Source organism: Pipistrellus hanaki, assembly GCF_964339955.1.
Source record: "Pipistrellus hanaki genome assembly, chromosome: 1".
Lineage (NCBI taxonomy): Eukaryota > Metazoa > Chordata > Mammalia > Chiroptera > Vespertilionidae > Pipistrellus > Pipistrellus hanaki.
Genome location: NC_140503.1, coordinates 105,693,339 through 105,712,732, shown reverse-complemented (window position 1 = coordinate 105,712,732; position 19,394 = coordinate 105,693,339). Strand labels below are relative to the sequence as shown.

General features: G+C 35.1%; 1 protein-coding gene across 9 annotated transcripts in view; it reads left to right on the top strand.

The window, feature by feature from the left end:
• LRRC49 (leucine rich repeat containing 49) overlaps nt 1-19,394 on the top strand; it is a 182,350-nt gene that overhangs the window by 100,091 nt on the left and 62,865 nt on the right. For 8 of the 9 annotated variants that reach the window (XM_084885081.1, XM_084885079.1, XM_084885075.1 and 5 more), the window contains 2 exons: nt 14,694-14,777; nt 18,889-19,052. In XM_084885081.1, the coding sequence (XP_084741207.1) occupies nt 14,694-14,777; nt 18,889-19,052 (248 nt within the window). The remainder of the gene's footprint in view (nt 1-14,693; nt 14,778-18,888; nt 19,053-19,394) is intronic. The other variant, XM_084885076.1, reaches the window with a different exon arrangement.

The window sequence follows — 19,394 nt, the reverse complement described above, 5'->3', positions numbered from 1 at the left end:
AAAATATTTACCATCTTACTAGAAAACTTTGCTGACTCCTGTTCTATAATATTTTTTCTCTTTAAAAGTGATATCTTGCTTGAATTTTACGTAATTTATAATGTAAACATTCTAGCTGACGTGAATTACACAAATATCTAATAAATTTCTATGAACAAGGGCTGTATGCCAAAGATGCTGTAGTGAACTCACAGGGGCACTGTGGAACACTTTTTAGTTTTAAGGAAAACACAGTGATATTTGGTATCTATGAGTTACTGAAAAACTTCCAGCTCAAGGTAGTTTACCATTTCAACATTAGATCACACTATATTTCTCTCTTTGACAACATATCTTTTCAAAGCTGATTTTTCAGTGGTTATTGTCATCAAAACAAATGCCATGTCAAATTACTGGTAATATGGAACAGGAAATGAAGATAGCAGTGTCCAATCTAATTCCAGGGTTATAGAAGTTTTCTAGTGCCCACAGGTACACATGTTCCATTGGTAAATAATTGTGGTTATTTAATAGTGTTATATTTTTTCTTTCAGTTTATATGTATTATTGTTTTCCACTGGCTACTAAGTTGCTAGAACATGAAGACTTATTAAGTTTCTTCCTAGTTATAGTAAACAGAGCTTTAGCACATTTCCTTTTACTTAGAGGCACTGTGAAAAACTTTGAGACATTCTTAGTCACTTAGAACTGAAAAGTTTCTGTACTAGGGTCTATGTTAGATACTAGATATGATAAGATCAGGCTTATAATTTCTGTCTCCCATTAACTTACAGTCTAGTGCAGAGGCAGTCATGCAGCCTGATTATAATTCAAAATGACTAGTAAGATAAGATAGATTGATGGATGGATATGTGTATTTATATACACACACACACACACACACAGCACAATCATATCAAAGAGCAAAGTACTCCTATCAGAGAAATAGGATAAGTTCCAAAGGAGAAAATACTTGAGTTTTGAAGAGTGGCAAAGAAGAAGGAGGAAGTATTTGTGAAGAATGTTCCATGGAGAGAGAGGTGTGCAAAATGCAGAGCGGTGCTGAGAGACTATAGCAACTGATGACAGTTCAACATGTCTGAGCAGCGAGTACATGGGAAAGACTAGCAGGAGCAAAGGATATCTGACAGGCAAGGACTAGGCCATGAAAGGCATTTTATATCATAATAAAGTGGTTAGATTTTTGTCATGATCATAATAAGAAGCTCTTGAAGAGTTTAAGGTAGTTAAGTTGGAATTACCTATGAAAAAGATTATCTCTCTGAGTAGCAGCCCAGAGGATGAATTGGGGAGGATGGGTTGGGTGGTGAGATGAGAAGCAGGGAGATAGTCAGGGTTGAGAGCTTCTAGGGGTCCGATCCAGAGGAGTGGCGAGAGATAATGTGGTGCTAAGAGGTATCAATAATATGAGTTGTTGGCTTCAATGCCTGTTTTGCTTTGTTATCAAGAATGACTTTTAGTATGCAAAGAATAGAAATAAATAATAAGGTAAAAGTGAGGCCTACAACAGGTGAATAAATAAGTTTGAATTCAGACCCATCTAGAGCAGGGGCTGACAAACATTATCTACAAGGACCTAATTAGGCTTTTGGGGTTATGCAAGCTCTATTGAAAACTACTCAGCTCTGCCATTGTGGTGTGAGAGCAGGCATATACAATTCATAAGTAAATGAGCATGGCTGTGTTCCAGCAAAACGTCATTTACAAAAGCAGATGGCAGATTAGATTTGGTCTATGGGCTAGAGTTCACCAATCCTTGATCTAGAACACTGAATAAACATAGTGAATTAATTGGTAAACCACTGAAAGTTATTTCTGAGAAGCAGTGTTGAATAATGGAGCAGCAGAAAGTAAGGTAAACCAATCTGTCTTTTTACCAAAGAAGGGAAGAATGTAAATTCCACAAATTGTAATAATAAATTTGATGTTGATTATGAAAGAAAACTACATTAGATTATTATGAGGGGTTCTGAATACTTAAGGAATTGATCACTAGGAGGCAGCATTAGTTCACTAAAAACAATTTACACCGAAGTCATTTTTCTATTTTAGATATTATAAATAGTCCCTTTCAGAAGAGTGCTATAGACACAGTGTTTGGTAGTTAAGCAAAGTATTTGACAAGTCTTTTATGAGATCACTTTGGATAAATTCTATGACAACATGGTTAAATGGATTTGTGGTTCAGGCAAACCTATAGAACATGGATTAATTGATTAATGCCAGTCTATAGAGAAATCTGTACTTGTAGGCTATGAGGCTTTTCCTCGGGCCAATTCTATTTAACATTTGTGATTAATGACTAGATGATAATGACAATATTTATTTTATTCTAATAAAGCACGTGAATGACAGAAACTGGAGAAATTAGAGATCCTGATATATTGGTTGATCTAATCAGAATCTAAAAGTAGACATAAGGATGATACTGCATGTCTTCAGATATTTTCACAATTATTCAATAAAAGACAAAACATATTTTGAGAGGCTAGAACATGGACCATTGTATAGAAAATTCTGGGAGACAGGATTTTCTTCTTTTTATTTTTAAGGCTGTATGTTCACAATTCTGAAACAGACACAATGCCTAAAGTCTTCACCTCAGACCCACATTTAGTTGGCTTAAAATGAACTTATTTATAATTTGCTCTCCAAAAAGTAGAATCGCCTATTTGAAGCAGAAGTGAGAGTTTTTTTTCTCACTCTGATGATGTGGTCCCCGTTACTAATGCTTACCAATGTGTTCTGGTTCTGCTCCTTTTTTTGACATATGGAAAAATGATAATTCATTTCCTCTTGCAGTTAGATGTGGTCATGCAATTTGCTTTGACCCATGAGATGTGAGCAGAAATAATGTATATAATTTCCAGTCAGAAGCATTTAAAAACTTACTTGTGACTTTTTCATGCCTTTCTCCCATGGTCATTGTGGAAGCATATGATGAGTTGGAGATACTATCAGATCACAATACCTAGGAGTACTTAGCCAATTTATGGAGGACAGTTGTAGAGTTCTCTACATGATCAAGAAATAAACTTTTCTTATTGTAAGCCAGTGTAAGCTGTGAAGTTGTTATAACAGCATAACCTTGCCTGTTCTGGTTTTTACCTCTTTGGTATTTAACAACTAATAGCCCTGGGCCAATAGAAGTCAGGTGCCAAGGCTTCTAATGTTCAATTGGACATTACCTGTGACCCTAGAAAAATCAGTTTCTCTGTAAAACAAAATTGTTTGAATAAAAAAATAAGGACCATCTCTTCTAGACAAATCTCTGTGATTTTAAAATCACACAAAAAACAACTGTCTTTTATCTGTTTTATTGTTTTAAGCGATATGGTTAAAAGTCCACATTGACATTTACTTTTTTAATTTCACATAAATTGCTGTCTATATTAGTTAGGACTATTTTTAAATTTAGTTTGAAACAAACTTATTCTCATACAATACATGTATTGTTTTAGAATCTTAATAATCTACTAATAGAGTATAATCCAGGTTATCAAACATCTATTGAATACACTGTACTTCTTTGAAATCATTCCTATACTAGAATGATTTCTGGATTCTCTATTTCTATAATAGGTCTCCAAGACAAACTATGAAATGTGGGGAAAGATTCATTTTTTAAATATTTTTTTGAGCCCCAGCTAGATTTCTTTCTTTTGCTACATAAAGGGTTTGGCTTTTATCCCAGAAATTGAACTACTATCATGAAGATGCCAGAATTTCACTCTTTTTTTCATCTTAGCAACAGAGTTATAGCTTATCTTTAAAATTAGAGGTTTATTTTTTTTGTTTCTAATTTTAGTTACTCTATAAGTATTTGGGCTGATACAGACATCAGATATATAAAATCCTTAAAACACTCAATATTTTAATTGATTTGGCATATATCCAGTTTCCCTAGGTTTGGCTTTCCTTTGAAAGCCCTACTGTCTTTAATAGAAGCTCAGATTCTTTTAGAAACTCTGATGGAATCACCTATTAAGTATGTGTAGGACGTGCTCCATACAGCTCCCAGTGCTGTTTGAAATTGGCTCTTTAAACAACAAATCTGTTTCTACTTCATATTTAATAGATGAGTCAGCACTTGCTCTTTAAAAGTTTGTTCTGAAATAGTTTATACTTAATTGGCACCAAATCAGTATTTACTGAACAAAAGAATTTAAGTATTTATCTATTTTTTGAACCTAGGTATCAAAGTTTTAAATTTTTATTTAGTTTATTTATCATTATCTCTATACAGCCTTATATTAAGAATAAGTATATTCTTATACTTATGTGAGAAGATGGCTGCAGATCAGAAGATAGACTGCAAGATAGTGCATGAGTGAGAGAATAAAAGGAGGAGAATGTGTGGTCCTACGGGGAGTGTATATTTGTGAGTTGAGGGACAGCTATACTCCAAGGGACTGTTGGGGATTGCCAGACCAGGTTCCCCAGACTGGACAGCCTCCACTGCTGCTGAAATACCTCCCAGATGCAGAGAGTGGTTGTTCTATTGGAGTTTTCTCCCCTTATAAATAGTTTCTCAGCACATATTTTTTTCTTCTTTTTCTTTCTCTTTACTTGTTTTCCTTTTCTCAATATAATTTTTGCACTCTTTTTTTTTCTTTTCTTTTTTTCTTATCCCCTAATTCTCTATTCTCTGGTGGCAACCTTTACTTGGGGTTATTAAAATTGTGAATACATTAGTGTTCAATGCCTTGTGCATTGTGCCTTGTTTTGTATTTTGTACCTTTAAATCAACACAGAAGAGAGAGAACTACATAACCAGATAACCAGAGAAGAGAGATAATGGGGAGACAAAGAAACAGCCCAAATATGAAAGAAAAGGAGGCAGTACCTGTACAAGAAAAGGAAGTAAACAAAATGGAGGCAAGTAATATGTCAGAGAAAGAATTCTGAGAAATGGTCATAAGATTGATTAAAAGAATTGAAGACAAATTGAACAATATGTGTAAGAACCAAGAGGAAATAAAGTAAAGAAGAACCAAGAAGAAATAAAAAAAAAAAAGACATGGCTGCTATAAAGAGCTCAAGAGAAAGCATAAACAGTAGACTAGAAGAAGCAGAGGACCACATCAGTGAACTAGAAGACAAGGTAGAAAAAAAAAATACCCAAGCAGAGAAGAATCTAGTGCACATGTGTCAAACACACGGCCCGCGGGCCAAATCCAGACCGCCAGGCCTTGCAATGTGGCCCGCACCGCGCTGTCATCACTGCACTCCGCTGTCAGTTTATGACATTGTCAGTTTATGACTGTTCAGTAAACCATTCGGCCCGCGATTTAGGCTGGATTTTAGATTTTGGCCCCTTCTCTGATTGAGTTCGACACCCCTAATCTAGTGAATAAATTTTAAAAAAATACAGGAGTAAAGCCTAAGGGAACTTTGGAACAACACAAAACGAAACAACATCTGCATATAGGGGTGCCAGAAGGAAAGAAAACAGAGCAAGAATAGAAAACATGTTTGAAAAAATAATAACAGAAAACCTACCTGATACAGGAAAGAAAAAACTCACACAAATCCAAGAAGCTCACAGAGTCCCAAACAAAATGAATCCAAAAAGACCGATGCCAACGCATATTATAATTAAATTGGCAAACACCAACAACAAAGTAAGAATATTAAAAATGGCCAGAGAGAGAAAGTTACCTACAAAAGATATCCCATCAAACTAGTGACTGATTTCTCAACAGAAATGCATCAGGCCAGACGAGAATGGGTCTGAATCCAGGAATACTGTACCCAGCAAGGTTGTCAATCAAAATCAAGGGTGAAATCAGGAGCTTCACAGACAAAAATAGACTAAGGGAGTTTATTATTACCAAACCAGCAGTGCAAGAAATGCTAACGGGTCTGCTGTAAAAAGAAGAAATAGAAGGGAAGTGAAGGAAAAACACAGGGGTAAAGAATAAAAATGGCAATAAACAAGTATCTATCAATAACTTTAAATGTAAATGGATAAATGCCCCAATCAAAAGACTTAGGATAGCTGAGTGGATAAGAAAAAAGTGAACCATGTATCTGCTGTCTACATGAAACCCACTTCAGAAAAAAGTACTCACACAAACTGATGGTGAAGGGATGGAAAAAGGTTTTTCAGGTGAACGGAAATGAAAAAAAAAAAAAGCTGGGGTAGCAGTGCATATATCTGAAAAATTAGATCTCAAGGTGAAGGACATAACAAGAGATAAGGAAGTCCACTTCATAATACTAATGGGAGCAATCTAACAAGAAGAAATAACACTGGTAAATGTATACACACCTAATAGAGGAGCACCCAAATACATTAAAAATCTTCTGGAGAATATCAAGGGAGAGATCTACAGCAATACAGTCATAGTAGGGGACTTTAATACCCCACTATCACCATTGGACAAATTCTCTAAAACAAAAAATCAGCAAAGAAATATCAATTCTTAATGACTCACTATGTCAGATGGAATTAATTGACATCTTCAAAACATTTCACTCCAAACCCACAGAATATACATTCTTTTCAAGTGTACATGGGTCATTTTTAAAGATAGACCATATATTGGGTCACATGCAAAGTCTCTTCAAATTCAAGAAGGTAGAAATCATATCAAACGTCTTCTCAGATCACAATGGCATAAAATTAGAAATCAATAACAATAAAATTAATCAAAAGATATCAAACACCTCGAGACTAAATAGCATGCTATTAAACAATGTCTGGGTTACCAGAGAGATCAAATAAAAAATAAAAAGCATCTTGCCGAAACCGGTTTGGCTCAGTGGATAGAGCGTCAGCCTGCGGACAGAAGGGTCCTGGGTTCGATTCCGGTCAAGGGCATGTACCTTGGTTGCGCGCATATCCCCAGTAGGGGGTGTGCAAGAGGCAGCTGATCAATGTTTCTCTCTCATCGATGTTTCTAACTCTCTATCCCTCTCTCTTCTTCTCTGTAAAAAATCAATAAACTATATTTTTTTAAAAATAAAAAGCATCTTTGCAACAAACGAGAAAGAAAACAGAGCAATCCAAAATCTATAGGACACAATGAAAGCAGTCTTGATAAGGAAGGCCATAGCTCTATAAGCTTAAAGCAAAAAACAAGAAACAATGGTAATACATTACCTAACCCTACAACTCAAAGAGTTATAAAGAGAGCAATAAGAAAAGCCCAGCATAAGCAGAAGGAAGGAAAAAATAAAGATCAGAGCAGAGATAAATGACACAGAGACAAAAAAAATACATAAGATCAACAAAACCAAGAGCTTGTTCTTTGAAAGGATAAACAAGATTGATGAACTTCTAGCCAGGCTCACCGAGAAGCAGAGAGAAAGGACCCAAATAAGTAAAATCAGAAATGAAAGAGGTGAAATAACAACCAATCCCACAGAAATAGAAATGATTATAAAAAAAAAATGAACAAATTTATTCTAGCAAAATAGACAATCTAGATGAAATGGACATATTCCTAGAAAAATATAAGCTATCAAAACTCAACCAAGCCGAAACCTGTTTGGCTCTGTGGATGGAGCATTGGCCTGCGGACAAAGAGTCCCAGGTTCTATTCCGGTCAAGGGCATGCACCATGGTTGCAGTCACATCCCTAGTTGGGGGTGTGCAAGAGGCAGCTGATAGATGATTCTCTGTCATAGATGTTTCTGGCTCTCTATCCCTCTCTCTTCCTCTCTGTGGAAAATCAATAAAATTGATTTTATTCAAGAAGAATACAAAAACACTTGAATAGGCTGAAAACATCCAAAGAAATTGAAACAGCTATAAAAAAAATCTTCCAGCAAACAAAAGCCCTGGTCTGGATGGCTTTACAGGGGAGTTCTAACAAGCATTCAAAGAAGTACTAAAACCTATCCTCATCAGACTATTCCAAAAAATCCAAGAGGAAAGCACACTTCCAAGCTTTTTCTAAGAAGCCACCATTACCCTAATCCCAAAACCAGATAAAGACACCACAAAAAAAGAGAACTACAGGCCAATATCCTTGATGAACAAGATGCTAAAATCCTCAACAAAATTCTAGCAAATCAGATTCAGCAATACATTAGAAAAATCATACACCATGACCATATGGGATTTATACTGGGAATGCAAGGATGATACAATATTTGCAAATCACATAAAGTGAGAGACAAAAATCACATAGTCATATCAATTGATGCAGAAAAAGCATTTGACAAAATCCAACATTCTTTCTTGATAAAAACTCTCAGCAAAGTAGAAATAGAGGGATCATACCTCAACATAATAAAAGCCCTATATGACATATCTATAGCCAGCATCATACTCAATGGGCAAAAACTAAACTAATTTCCCCTATGAACATGAACAAGCCAAGAATACCCACTTTACCACTCCTGTTTGACATAGTATTATAAGTACTAGCAATAGCCATCAGACAAGAAGAAGAAATTAAAGGCATCCAAATTGGAAAATAAGAAGTAAAACTGTCCTTATTAGCAGATGATATGATACTGTACATAGAAAACCCCAAAGACTCCACAAAAAACTACTAGACCTAATAAATGAATTTGTCAATGTAGCAGGATACAAATTAATGCCCAGAAATCTATGGCCTTTTTATATACCAATAATGAACTCAGAGAAAAGGAAATGAAAAAAAAAATTTCATTTACCATTGCACCCCAAAATTTTAATGTACTTAGGAATAAACTTAACCAAGGATTTAAAAAAAAATCTGTACTCGGAAAACTACAGGACATTGAAAAAAGAGATAGAGGAAAACATAAACAAATGGAAGAACATAACATGTTCATGGATTGGTAGAATCACCATCATTGAAATGTCCATACTACCCAAAGTAAAATATAGATTCAATGCAATCCCATTAAAATACCAATGCATATTTCACAGACATAGAAAAACTCTCCAAAAATTTATCTGGAACAAAAAAAGATCCCAAGTAGCCACAGATATCCTGAGAAAGAAGTACAAAATTGGAGGGATCACAATACCAGACATCAAGCTATATTACCAAGCCAAGGTTCTCAAAACTGCCTATTACTGGCACAAGAACAGACATATAGACCAATGAAACAGAATGGAGGACCCAGAAATGGACCCAACCAATTATACTCAATTAATATTTGACAAAGGAGACAAGAGCATACGATGGAATAAAAACAACCTAATTAATAAATGGTGCTGTGAAATCTGGTCAGATACATGCCAAAAAATGAAACTAGATCATCAACTTACATCATACACAAAAACAAACTCAAAATGTCTAAAGGACTTGAACATAAGATGGGAAACCATAAAAATTCTACAAGACTACATAGGCAGCAAAATTGCAGACATATGTCATAGCAATATCTCTACAGACACAAATCCTAAGGCAAGAGAGACTAGGAGAAAATAAACAAATTGGATTACATCAAAATAAAAAGCTTCTGCACAGCAAGAGAAACCATCAACAAAACAAAAAGGAAGCCCACTGCATAGGAAAATATATTTGCCAATAATATTTCAGATAAAAGTTTAATTTCCAACATTTAACAAAAGAAAGATAACCCAATCAAAAAATGGGCAAAGGTCCTTAATAGACATTTTTCAAAAGAGGATATTCAGAAAGCCAAGAGACATGAAAATATGCTCAAAGTCACATAACAGAGATTCAAATCAAAACAACAGTGAGGTACATCCTCACACCTGTCAGAATGGCTTTCATCAACAAATTAACACATGACAAGTGCTGGAGAGGATGTGGAACAAAAGGAACCCTGCTTCACTGCTGGTGGGAATGCAGACTCGTGCAGCCATTATGGAAAACATATGGCGTTTTCTCAAAAATTTAAAAATAGAACTCCTATTTGACCCAGTAATACCACTTGAAGGAATATATCCCAAGAAAACAGGAACACCAATCAGATAGGATATATGCACCCCTATGTTCATACCAGCACAATTCACCATAGCTAAGATTTGGAAAGAGCCTAAATGCCCATCAGCAGATAAGTAGATTAGAAAACTATGGTACATCTACACAATGGAATACTAGGCTGCTAAAAGTAAATAAATAAATAAAAATTTAAAAAAAAAAAAGGAGAGAGAAGGAATTCTTACTATTTACAGCAGCATAAATGGAACTGGAGAGCATTAAGCTAAGTGAAATAAGCCAGTCAGAGAAAGATAAATATCACATGATCTCACTCATTTATGAATAATAAAGAACAGTATAACCTGATGAACAAAAAGATAGATACAGAGGCAGAGAAGCACCGAACAGACTGTCAAATTACAGTGGGAGAGCTGGGGAGTGTTGTGGGGGAATAAGAAATCAACTGAAGGACTTGCATGCATGCATATAGGCATAACCAAATGTACACAAGACACTATTGGGGTGGGGTGAGGGCATGTGCTGGGGGGTAGGGAAGGCTAGGGTAAGGTCAATGGAGTGGGGAGGGGGGAAGGAGACATATGTACTCCTATTTGTAATACTTTAAACAATAATTTTTTTAAAAAGCATAACTATATTACATATTGTAAAAGACACTTTAAATTCCCCCCAGATCACATTAACTTTCTGTTTCCTTTTAAACAACTAAATCATATGGCAGATTACTACTGAATATTAACCTCAACTTTTTTATCTTTTTAAAATCAATAAAATGCATTTAAATATATCCTTAGTATAAAAACATTATTAATTCCATTTCTTATAAGACATAGCTTCTGGTCCTGATTCTAGTTCTGTTAATAGCTGTGTGACCTTATTAAAACTCCTAGGAAGTACTTCTCAGAGCATTCATTTTCTCATTTCTCAAAGGAGAGGCTTCCAGTGTATGCATTTTTAGTCTCCTTTTTAATGTGATAGTTTCTCTTTGTGCATGCTCAATATACTTCTTTAGTCTAGGTCTTTCCTTATTTTCAGAAGCACTTATAAATGCTCACCCTCTAGACTACATTTTCATGGCCCCTTTGACCTTACTTAATTTTAATATAATAGATAATAACCTATATACTGGACAAAATAGGCCAGATACTCTACAGTAATGATTTATCTAACCTCAGTAGATTAAAGTAACAAAGATTATTTCATGCTAATACTAATTGTCTGCCCATAGTATGTAGTCCCAGAACTTGGCTGTGTGTTGTCCTCGTTCCAGGACCAAGACCTTCAAAGTACCAATTATCTGAAGCTTTGCAGATTCTGTAACAGAGGCGAGAGAGAAATAGCTTTATCAGACATGTTTCTGAAAGCTTCAACCTAGAACTAAACATGTCACTTTTGCTCATGTGGCATTGGCCAAAGCAAGTCAATGTCTACACTCAACTTTGAGGGGCAGATGTACTATCTCACAATGTGGCCTGGATGTAGGAAGATACAGGAATATTGGGTAAACAGCTCCTATGACTATTTATCATGTTATTTCTGGTAAGAATACAATTAGTACTATATTTATGGAGGGAAATTTGCAAATGTATCAAAAGCTCTAGAAATATGTTTGTCATTTTATTTAGCAGTTAGAGTTTTAGGTAATTATTGAACAAATATACAAAGATGTATATTCAATAATTCATTCTTTAAGTATATTTTTATTGAATAATTATTATGTGCTCAGAGCTGACATGTTCTATACTTTTATGGAGCACTTTGGTGTAAGAGAATTGAGAGATATTGCCAGAGATAATACAAATGAAACACGTTACTAGTAAGTGTTGTTCAGGGTGCCATAAAGCATGTAACAACATTTCTTCTGACCTACTTTTCATCAGCTGTATAAAATAGACTCTGCATTACCCTCCCGCTGAATTTTTAATTTCAATTTTTGTAACTTTTCTTTTAAAAGAGATTTTCTTCAAATGTGCTAAATTGCTTTTTATATTTTCCTATCTCTGAAAATATTTTCAAGCTTGTTTTTTTTATGAAGAAATAGTTTTCTCAAATTGGAACATAATTTTGAATGCCTACAAATCTTTTGATAAAAAAATTAAAAGTTACATGGTTATAATTTACTCTGTTAAATTTTTATAATCTTCAGGGGAAAATATGATCAAGATTATGTATATGGATCACAACTTTTAAAAATTTGCTCATAGTGAATATTATAAGATAATAGAGAAATGATAAAATTTGAGTTAAGATGTTGTTATTATGACTTATTTTTAAAATATTTCTAACTTGTCTATAATGTTGTTTAACAGTTTTTAAAATATAAGAAATTAGACTGGCCAAATCAATTTAGAAACAAAGTAAAAGGAATAATATTGAGAATAATTTGTTAATATCAAAGGAGAGTTTTAAAAGGCTTTCACTTTTATTTTATCATTAAATAAAACTCTGATTTGCAAGCATAAATAAAATAAAATTGTTAAAATTAATAGACTTAATAAATGAATTCGGCAATGTAGCAGGATACAAAATTAACGTCAAGAAATCTACGGCCTTTCTATACACCAATAGTGAACTTACAGAAACAGAGACTAAAAAAGCAATCCCATTTAACTTCACACCAAAAAAATTAAGATACGTAGGAATAAACTTAAGTAAGGAGGTAAAAGACCTATAAGTTGAAAACTACAGGACACTAAAAAAAGTGATAGAAGACGTAAACAGATGGAAGAACATACCATGTTCATGGATTGGTAGAATCAACATCATTAAAATGTCCATACTACCCAAAGCAATCTATAGATTTAATGCACTCCCCATTAAAATATCAATGGCATATTTCACAGATCTAGAAAGAACTCTCAAAAAATTCATCTGGAATAATAATATAAAAAACAGAAACAAAAAAAACACCACACACACACACAAAACTGAATAGCCACAGCAATCCTGAAAAAGAAGAATAAAGTAGGAGGGATCTCAATATCACACTTCAAACTATATTACAAAGCCACTGTTCTCCAAACAGCCTGGTACTGGCACAAGAATAGACAGATAGATCAATGAAATAGAATAGAGAATCCAGATATTGATCCAAACCACTCTGTTCAATTAATGTTTGACAAAGGAGGCATGAACATACAAAGAAGTCAAGACAGTTTCTTCAATAAATTATGTTGGGAAAATTGGACAGATATATGCAAAAAAATTAAACTAGATCACCAACTTACACCATAAACAAAAATAAACTCAAAATGAATAAAATACTTAAACACAAGGTGTGAAATCAAAAAAATACTAGAGGAATCCACAGGCAGCAAAATCTCAGACATATGCCGAAAGAACTTCTTCACTGATATTGCCTCTAGGACAATGAAAGCTAAAGAGAAAAAAACAAATGGGACTACATCAAAATAAAAAGCTTTTTTTTTACAGCAAAAGAAACTATCAACAAAACAACAAGAAAGCCCACTGTATGGGAGAACATAATTGTAAATGTTATCCTTGATAAAGGTTTAATCTCCACCATCTACTGGAAGCTTATACAATTTAATAAAAGGGAGATAAATGATCCAATAAAGAAATGGGCAACATACCTAAATAGAATCTTTTCAAAAGAAGACAGAAGGAAGGCCAAGAGATACATGAAAACATGCTCAAAGTCACTAATTATCCAAGAGATGCAAATCAAAACGACAATGTGGTACCATCTCACACCTGTCAGAATGGCTATCATCAAAAAATCAACCAAGGACAAGTGTTGGTGAGGATGCGGAGAAAAAGGAACCCTTGTGCACTGCTGGTAGGACTGTAGACTGGTGTAGCCACTGTGGAGAACAGTTTGTAATTTCCTCAAAAAACTAAAAATGGAACTCCCATTTGACCAAGTAATCCCCCTCCTAGGAATATATCCTAAGAAACTGGAAACACCAATCAGAAACGATATATGCACCCCTGTGTTCATAGCAGCACAATTTACAATAGCTAGGAGTTGGAAACAGCCTAGGTGCCTGTCAGCAGATGACTGGATAAGAAAACTGTGGTACTTCTACACAAAGGAATACTATGCTGCTATAAAAAAGAAGGAATTCTTACAATTTGCAGCAACCTAGATGGAATTGGAGAACATTATGCTAAATGAAATAAGCCAGTTAATGATGAAAAATACCACATGATCTCATTCACTTATGGATAATAAAGAACATTATTAACTGTTGAACAAAAAGATAGATACAGAGACAGTAAAGCATCAAACAGAATGTCAAATTACAGCAGGAAGTTTAGGGAGATATGGGAGAGATAAGAGATAAACGAAAGGACTTGTATGCATGCATATAAGCATAACCAATGGATGCAAAACTCTGGGGGGTGAAGGCATGTATGGGAGTGGGTTGGGGAGGGGGGCAATGGTAAGATATGTACACATATAATACCTTAATTTTAAAAATGGGGGAAAAAAGAAAATAAATAAAAGGAAGTATCATTTTGATCCTTTTAATCTTCATAATAAAGAATTTAAGCCTTTCTATGTGGAACTATTGTGCTCAGTGTACTATACAAGCTTATACAATCTGTTCCCCACTTTTTTCTTCTCTCATCATTTTGCTCTCTTGAATTAGCTAGATTTATCTCACCTCCATAGTTGGGAGTAGAGTTAAGACTGTAGGATTTTTAAGAATAAAGAACAAAATAAAGATGAACATGATAACTATCTTTAAGGGCATAGTTTCTATTAGTTAAGTTAGTATGCTTTTCACAAAGAAAACCAAACTTATAGAACCAAAGATATTTAGCATAAATGAGGTTAAATACTTAATACTTTTTAAAAAAATTTTTCTTTAGGAAGAAGAAAGGCGAATGGCATCTGTTGTAGCCAAAAAAGAGGAAGAGAAGAGGCGGGAAAGTCATAAACAATCCTTGCTTAAGGTATTTTCTCCCATGGCTGCATGCATGTGTATGCTCATACCCACTGCCCTGAAGCCAGCTAGTCAGCTGGAAAAGTGGTTTTCAACTCTAAAATGTTCATTTCTATCAATAGAATGTTTTTTATAAACACCCCTAAAATTTTTTTATAAGTTTATTACCTATAAATAAATTTGTACTTCTGAAATACAATATAATGTACATTATAAAACTCATGCAAAAACTATTTTAAAAGGAAGAGATAAAAATAAATATAACAGAAGTTATCATTTGTTTCCATACAAGGGCATCACCTGTGTTTCCTCATGGCATTTAAAGTTCTAAATTTGAAAACTTTCTGTTAGCTTCTCTGTTATAGATTTGGTAATGATTTTGAGAAATACAGGAATTCAAATTTGTTATAAACTGGTTTTAGGTGATTCAGCATATCAGATATTTCTTTCCCTAAATAAAATGTTTTATTTTAAAATATTTTATATTAACATTACAATGTATAATAAAGACAGCTGAAAGCCTATGTCTTGTACTATGCTGTGCTCTAAAACTAGGGATATCACCCTGATGATCATTACTCATTTGTGTCTTACCTAGATGCTTTTCTTTTTAAAAGGGGACATATGTAATACTTTCAACAATAAAGATAAATTTTAAAAAAATTAAATTAAAATGGTGTTCAAAATTCAAAAAATGACTACTAGGGATGCCAAGTTGTATATAATAAATTTACAAAACAAGAAAAAGTGTGTGTGTTGGGGAGGGGGGTGTTCAAAATGTGTATCTTGGTGGGGTTATGGATTACACACAGGTATATGCATTTGTCAAAACAGATCAAAGAATATATGTTAATCTGTGTCTTTTACTCTATGAAAACTACTCTTAAAAAAAAACTACTCTATTTAACCTACTCTAAAAAGAAAAACAATTTGGCCCCAAGCCCTCTCAGCTCAGCACTACTACTTCAAAAGTAATTAGAATCCTTACTCTGGATACTAAGATTTTTCTCACCTGCTGTTATTTCTAACGTACTGACTCCTCCCCACATTTGTTTCCCTTCATTCCATTAATTAGATGTGCTTTCCCTCCTCTTGGCACCTTTACTTTTTATTGATTTAGCGAATAAGATTTTAGTTTTCCCTGTAATGGAATATCCCTAATGGTTGGCCAAAAACACATTGGCTTATAGGAAATATAGTTGTAGACAGTATTTTTTTTATTCCTTACTGTTAACTGTATTACATAAGTCTCCCCCCACCCCATTGACCTCTCCCCCGCCACTCTCACCCCAGCCCATGTCCTCAGCCCCCTACTGTCTGTGTCCATTGGCTATGCTTATATGCATGCCTACAAATCCTTTGGTTGATCTCTTATCCCCCACCTTCTACCCTCCCTTTGTAGGCAGTATTTTTTAAATTTGAAGGAGCAAGATTTACCATTGCCAGATACTAATACTGGCAAACTTCTGACTGGTTCATTTAGAAAAAGTACTATTTCTTGCCATGCCACTGCTGTTGTCAGATGCATAAGTGAATGAGTGAATAAATGAATAAAAATCCATAAATATTTCTCTATGTCAACCTCCAGTCAGCCAGAAAACCAAATGCATAGAGCCCTCATGATAGCCACTCTCCATTAACCCACTCTCCCTCTCTCTTTTAAAGTGGTCTTGGAAATAAGTAGAAATAATGGCATTGCTTAGGTTAAAAATTGGATTATCCCAGTCATCTGCAAATTACTGAAACAGAATTTCTTAAGATCAGATGGCGGGGGGCGGGGGGGAGGGAGGGGGGCGGCGGTGCCTAGTCACCCCTCATTGCTGCCCCTGCCAGCCTAACTGCCTCCCTGCCGACCTGGTTGCCCCAACTGCACTCCTGTTGTCCTGGTCACCCCCAAAAGCCCCCCTGCCAGCTGGGTCGCCCTTCACAATACCCCCACCTGCCTGGTTGCCCCTTGCATCCTGCATGTTTAGTTGTATGGTTGCCCCCATGGCCCACCCCCTGCCTGCCTGGTCACCCCACACAGCCTGTTTGTTCAGTCGTTTGGTTGTCCCTCGGGCTAGCCCTGGGCAGCTGGGCAGCCAACATCCAAGGCTTGCCTGTGCCTTGGGCTGGCCCTGGGTGGCTGGGGGGCAGAAGGGACAGGGAAGGGGGGGGGGACAACGGAGGCGGACACATGGAGCAGCCAGACCCACCTGAGGGCAGGCCAGGCCATGCTGTGTGTCTGTCGCCCTGGTGGGGCTGAGGAGACTGGGCACCACCATCTTGTGGCTGTGGATGCTGCCATCTTTCAGAGTGTGGCTGTCAATTAGCATATTCCCTCCTTACTGACTCTGGGTGCTGCCATCTTTGTGAGGTCATAATGATCAATTAGCATATTCCCTCTTTATTTGATAGTATTTGGAAAATAATTTACAGTAGAATAGTAGATTCCTATTTTAGATAAGAAGGACATACATAAAATGTCAAAAAATCTCAGAAGTATGTGCTTATTATGTATAACTCCTTAGCTATATAGACAAATTTGAAATATCAAGCAATAGAAAAAATGCTATAATCAGAAATAGACTTTTTAAAAGTTTAGTTTTAATTACCCTTGTCATTGCTTTTTATTCAGTGCCATTCCTACATGCTAAAAATTTTAGATAACCAAATATAGGCACAGAGATGGAACTAAAAGTGATTATTATACACATACATGTGTAAAATGAGCAAATGGGTGAAAAACTTCCTAAAAGAAAGAGAAAGTGTCTGTTTTCAGCTTTTACTATGCCATATAATAATGTTAATTTTTGATAGTATAGTATAGTTAACTTTTTAAAAAAATATATTTTATTGATTTTGTACAGAGAGGAAGGGAGAGAGATAGAGTTAGAAACATCGATGAGAGAGAATCATCGATCAGCTGCTTCTTGCTCATCCCCTACTGGGGATATGCCCGCAACCAAGGTTCATGCCCTTGACCGGAATCGAACTCGGGACCTTTCAGTCCCCAAGCCTATGCTCTACCCATTGAGCCAAACCGGTTTCGGCTATAGTTAACTTTTTAATAGACTAGAATAGTGATTATTTTCTCCAATACATTTATATAAGTTGACTAGAAATATTTCAATGTGTCACTGTTTCTTTCAGTAGACTGGAACTACTTTTTCAACAAGTTTCTGTGAGAGAATGGAGCCCCAATGCCCTTATCAGTGGTTCTCAAAGTGAAGTTCATTAGCAAATTCAAGAACCCCACCTGAAACTCACTAAATCAGAATGGGGTTTGAGCTAGCAATTAATATTTTAATAAGCTCTCTGTGATTTAAGGCCCTCTAAAGTTTCAGAATCACTCCTCTAAGGTATCCATTGCATATAATGAATTATTTAATCTTCATCTAGGAAGGTACTAGTTGCCTAGAAATATTCCAATTTATATAATTTCTTTTAGTAGTCTGTACATAATTATTAATTTTTGGACATTGTAATTTATACTGTGAAGCTTGGAACATTAATCAATTCCTTTCCCTTTCTCCTCCCCACCAAGATCATTTCATCATATTAGTCCTAATTATTGGGTAGGAAAATAAAATATTATTCAGTTTTTCTTTCTTTGTTTAAACACAAAGGTATGTAAATTTATGTTAAGTTAAAATTTCAGATAACACTTAAGTGTATAAATTTCTGTTAAACTTTCAGGTAGTGAAATTTTTATATCTTCAATAGGAGTAATTATTGTTTGTACATGTTTCTTTTTTTTTTAAGGATGATAGACAATTTTTAAGATGTTTAAATGCACAAAGTAAATAAAGGCCAGTTGTACTTTGTTTTAAGAATAATAATTTGACCTGGCTGGTGTGGCTCACTGATTGAGCAGTACAATTCCTGGTTGCAGACTCTATCCCCAGTAGGGGCCATGCAAGAGGCAGCTGATCAGTGATTCTCTCTCATCAATGATGTTTCTCTTTCTCTCTCCCTCTCCTTTCCTCTATTAAGCCAACAAAAATATATTTTTTTAAATACAAATTTGATAGCTACTTTTAAGGAATGGACTCCTTTTAAAAGTGTGATAAGTATGCACTTTGGATATTCCCCTACAGCAAAATTGCTTTATGAACTTGTTACAATAAACTTTTTCACAGGAGAAGAAAAGGTTAACAATTAACAACATAGCACGACAGTGGGACTTGCAACATCCAGTAACCAATATTGCTACAAATGAAGATAGAAAAAATTCTGACTCTCCTTCTCTGGACCCCTGTCCGATGGATGGAAGCACCACCTCTGCATTTCCAGAGGAAACAGGGTATGCAATGGTATTCTTTCCAGATACCAGTCTTTGAAGACATGAATTTGAAGCAGAAATGGGAAGCCATTTCACATATAATTATTTAACAATAGTCTTCATAAGAAAACCTACTGAACTTAAGAAGTTTACATTTGAAAGTTAAGATGGAATTATTGAAAAAACAAACTGACCCCCAATTAAAAAACAAAAACAACACACAACAACCTTCAGTGGTATTTTATTTGTCAAAGGGAAAAAAAAACATGTAGATTACTTAATTTAGCCTATGAGACCCCCCCTGCCTGCCTCACCTATTTTATCCTTTCTCCCACTGAAGCCTCAGTGACTTTCAGCCTTTCT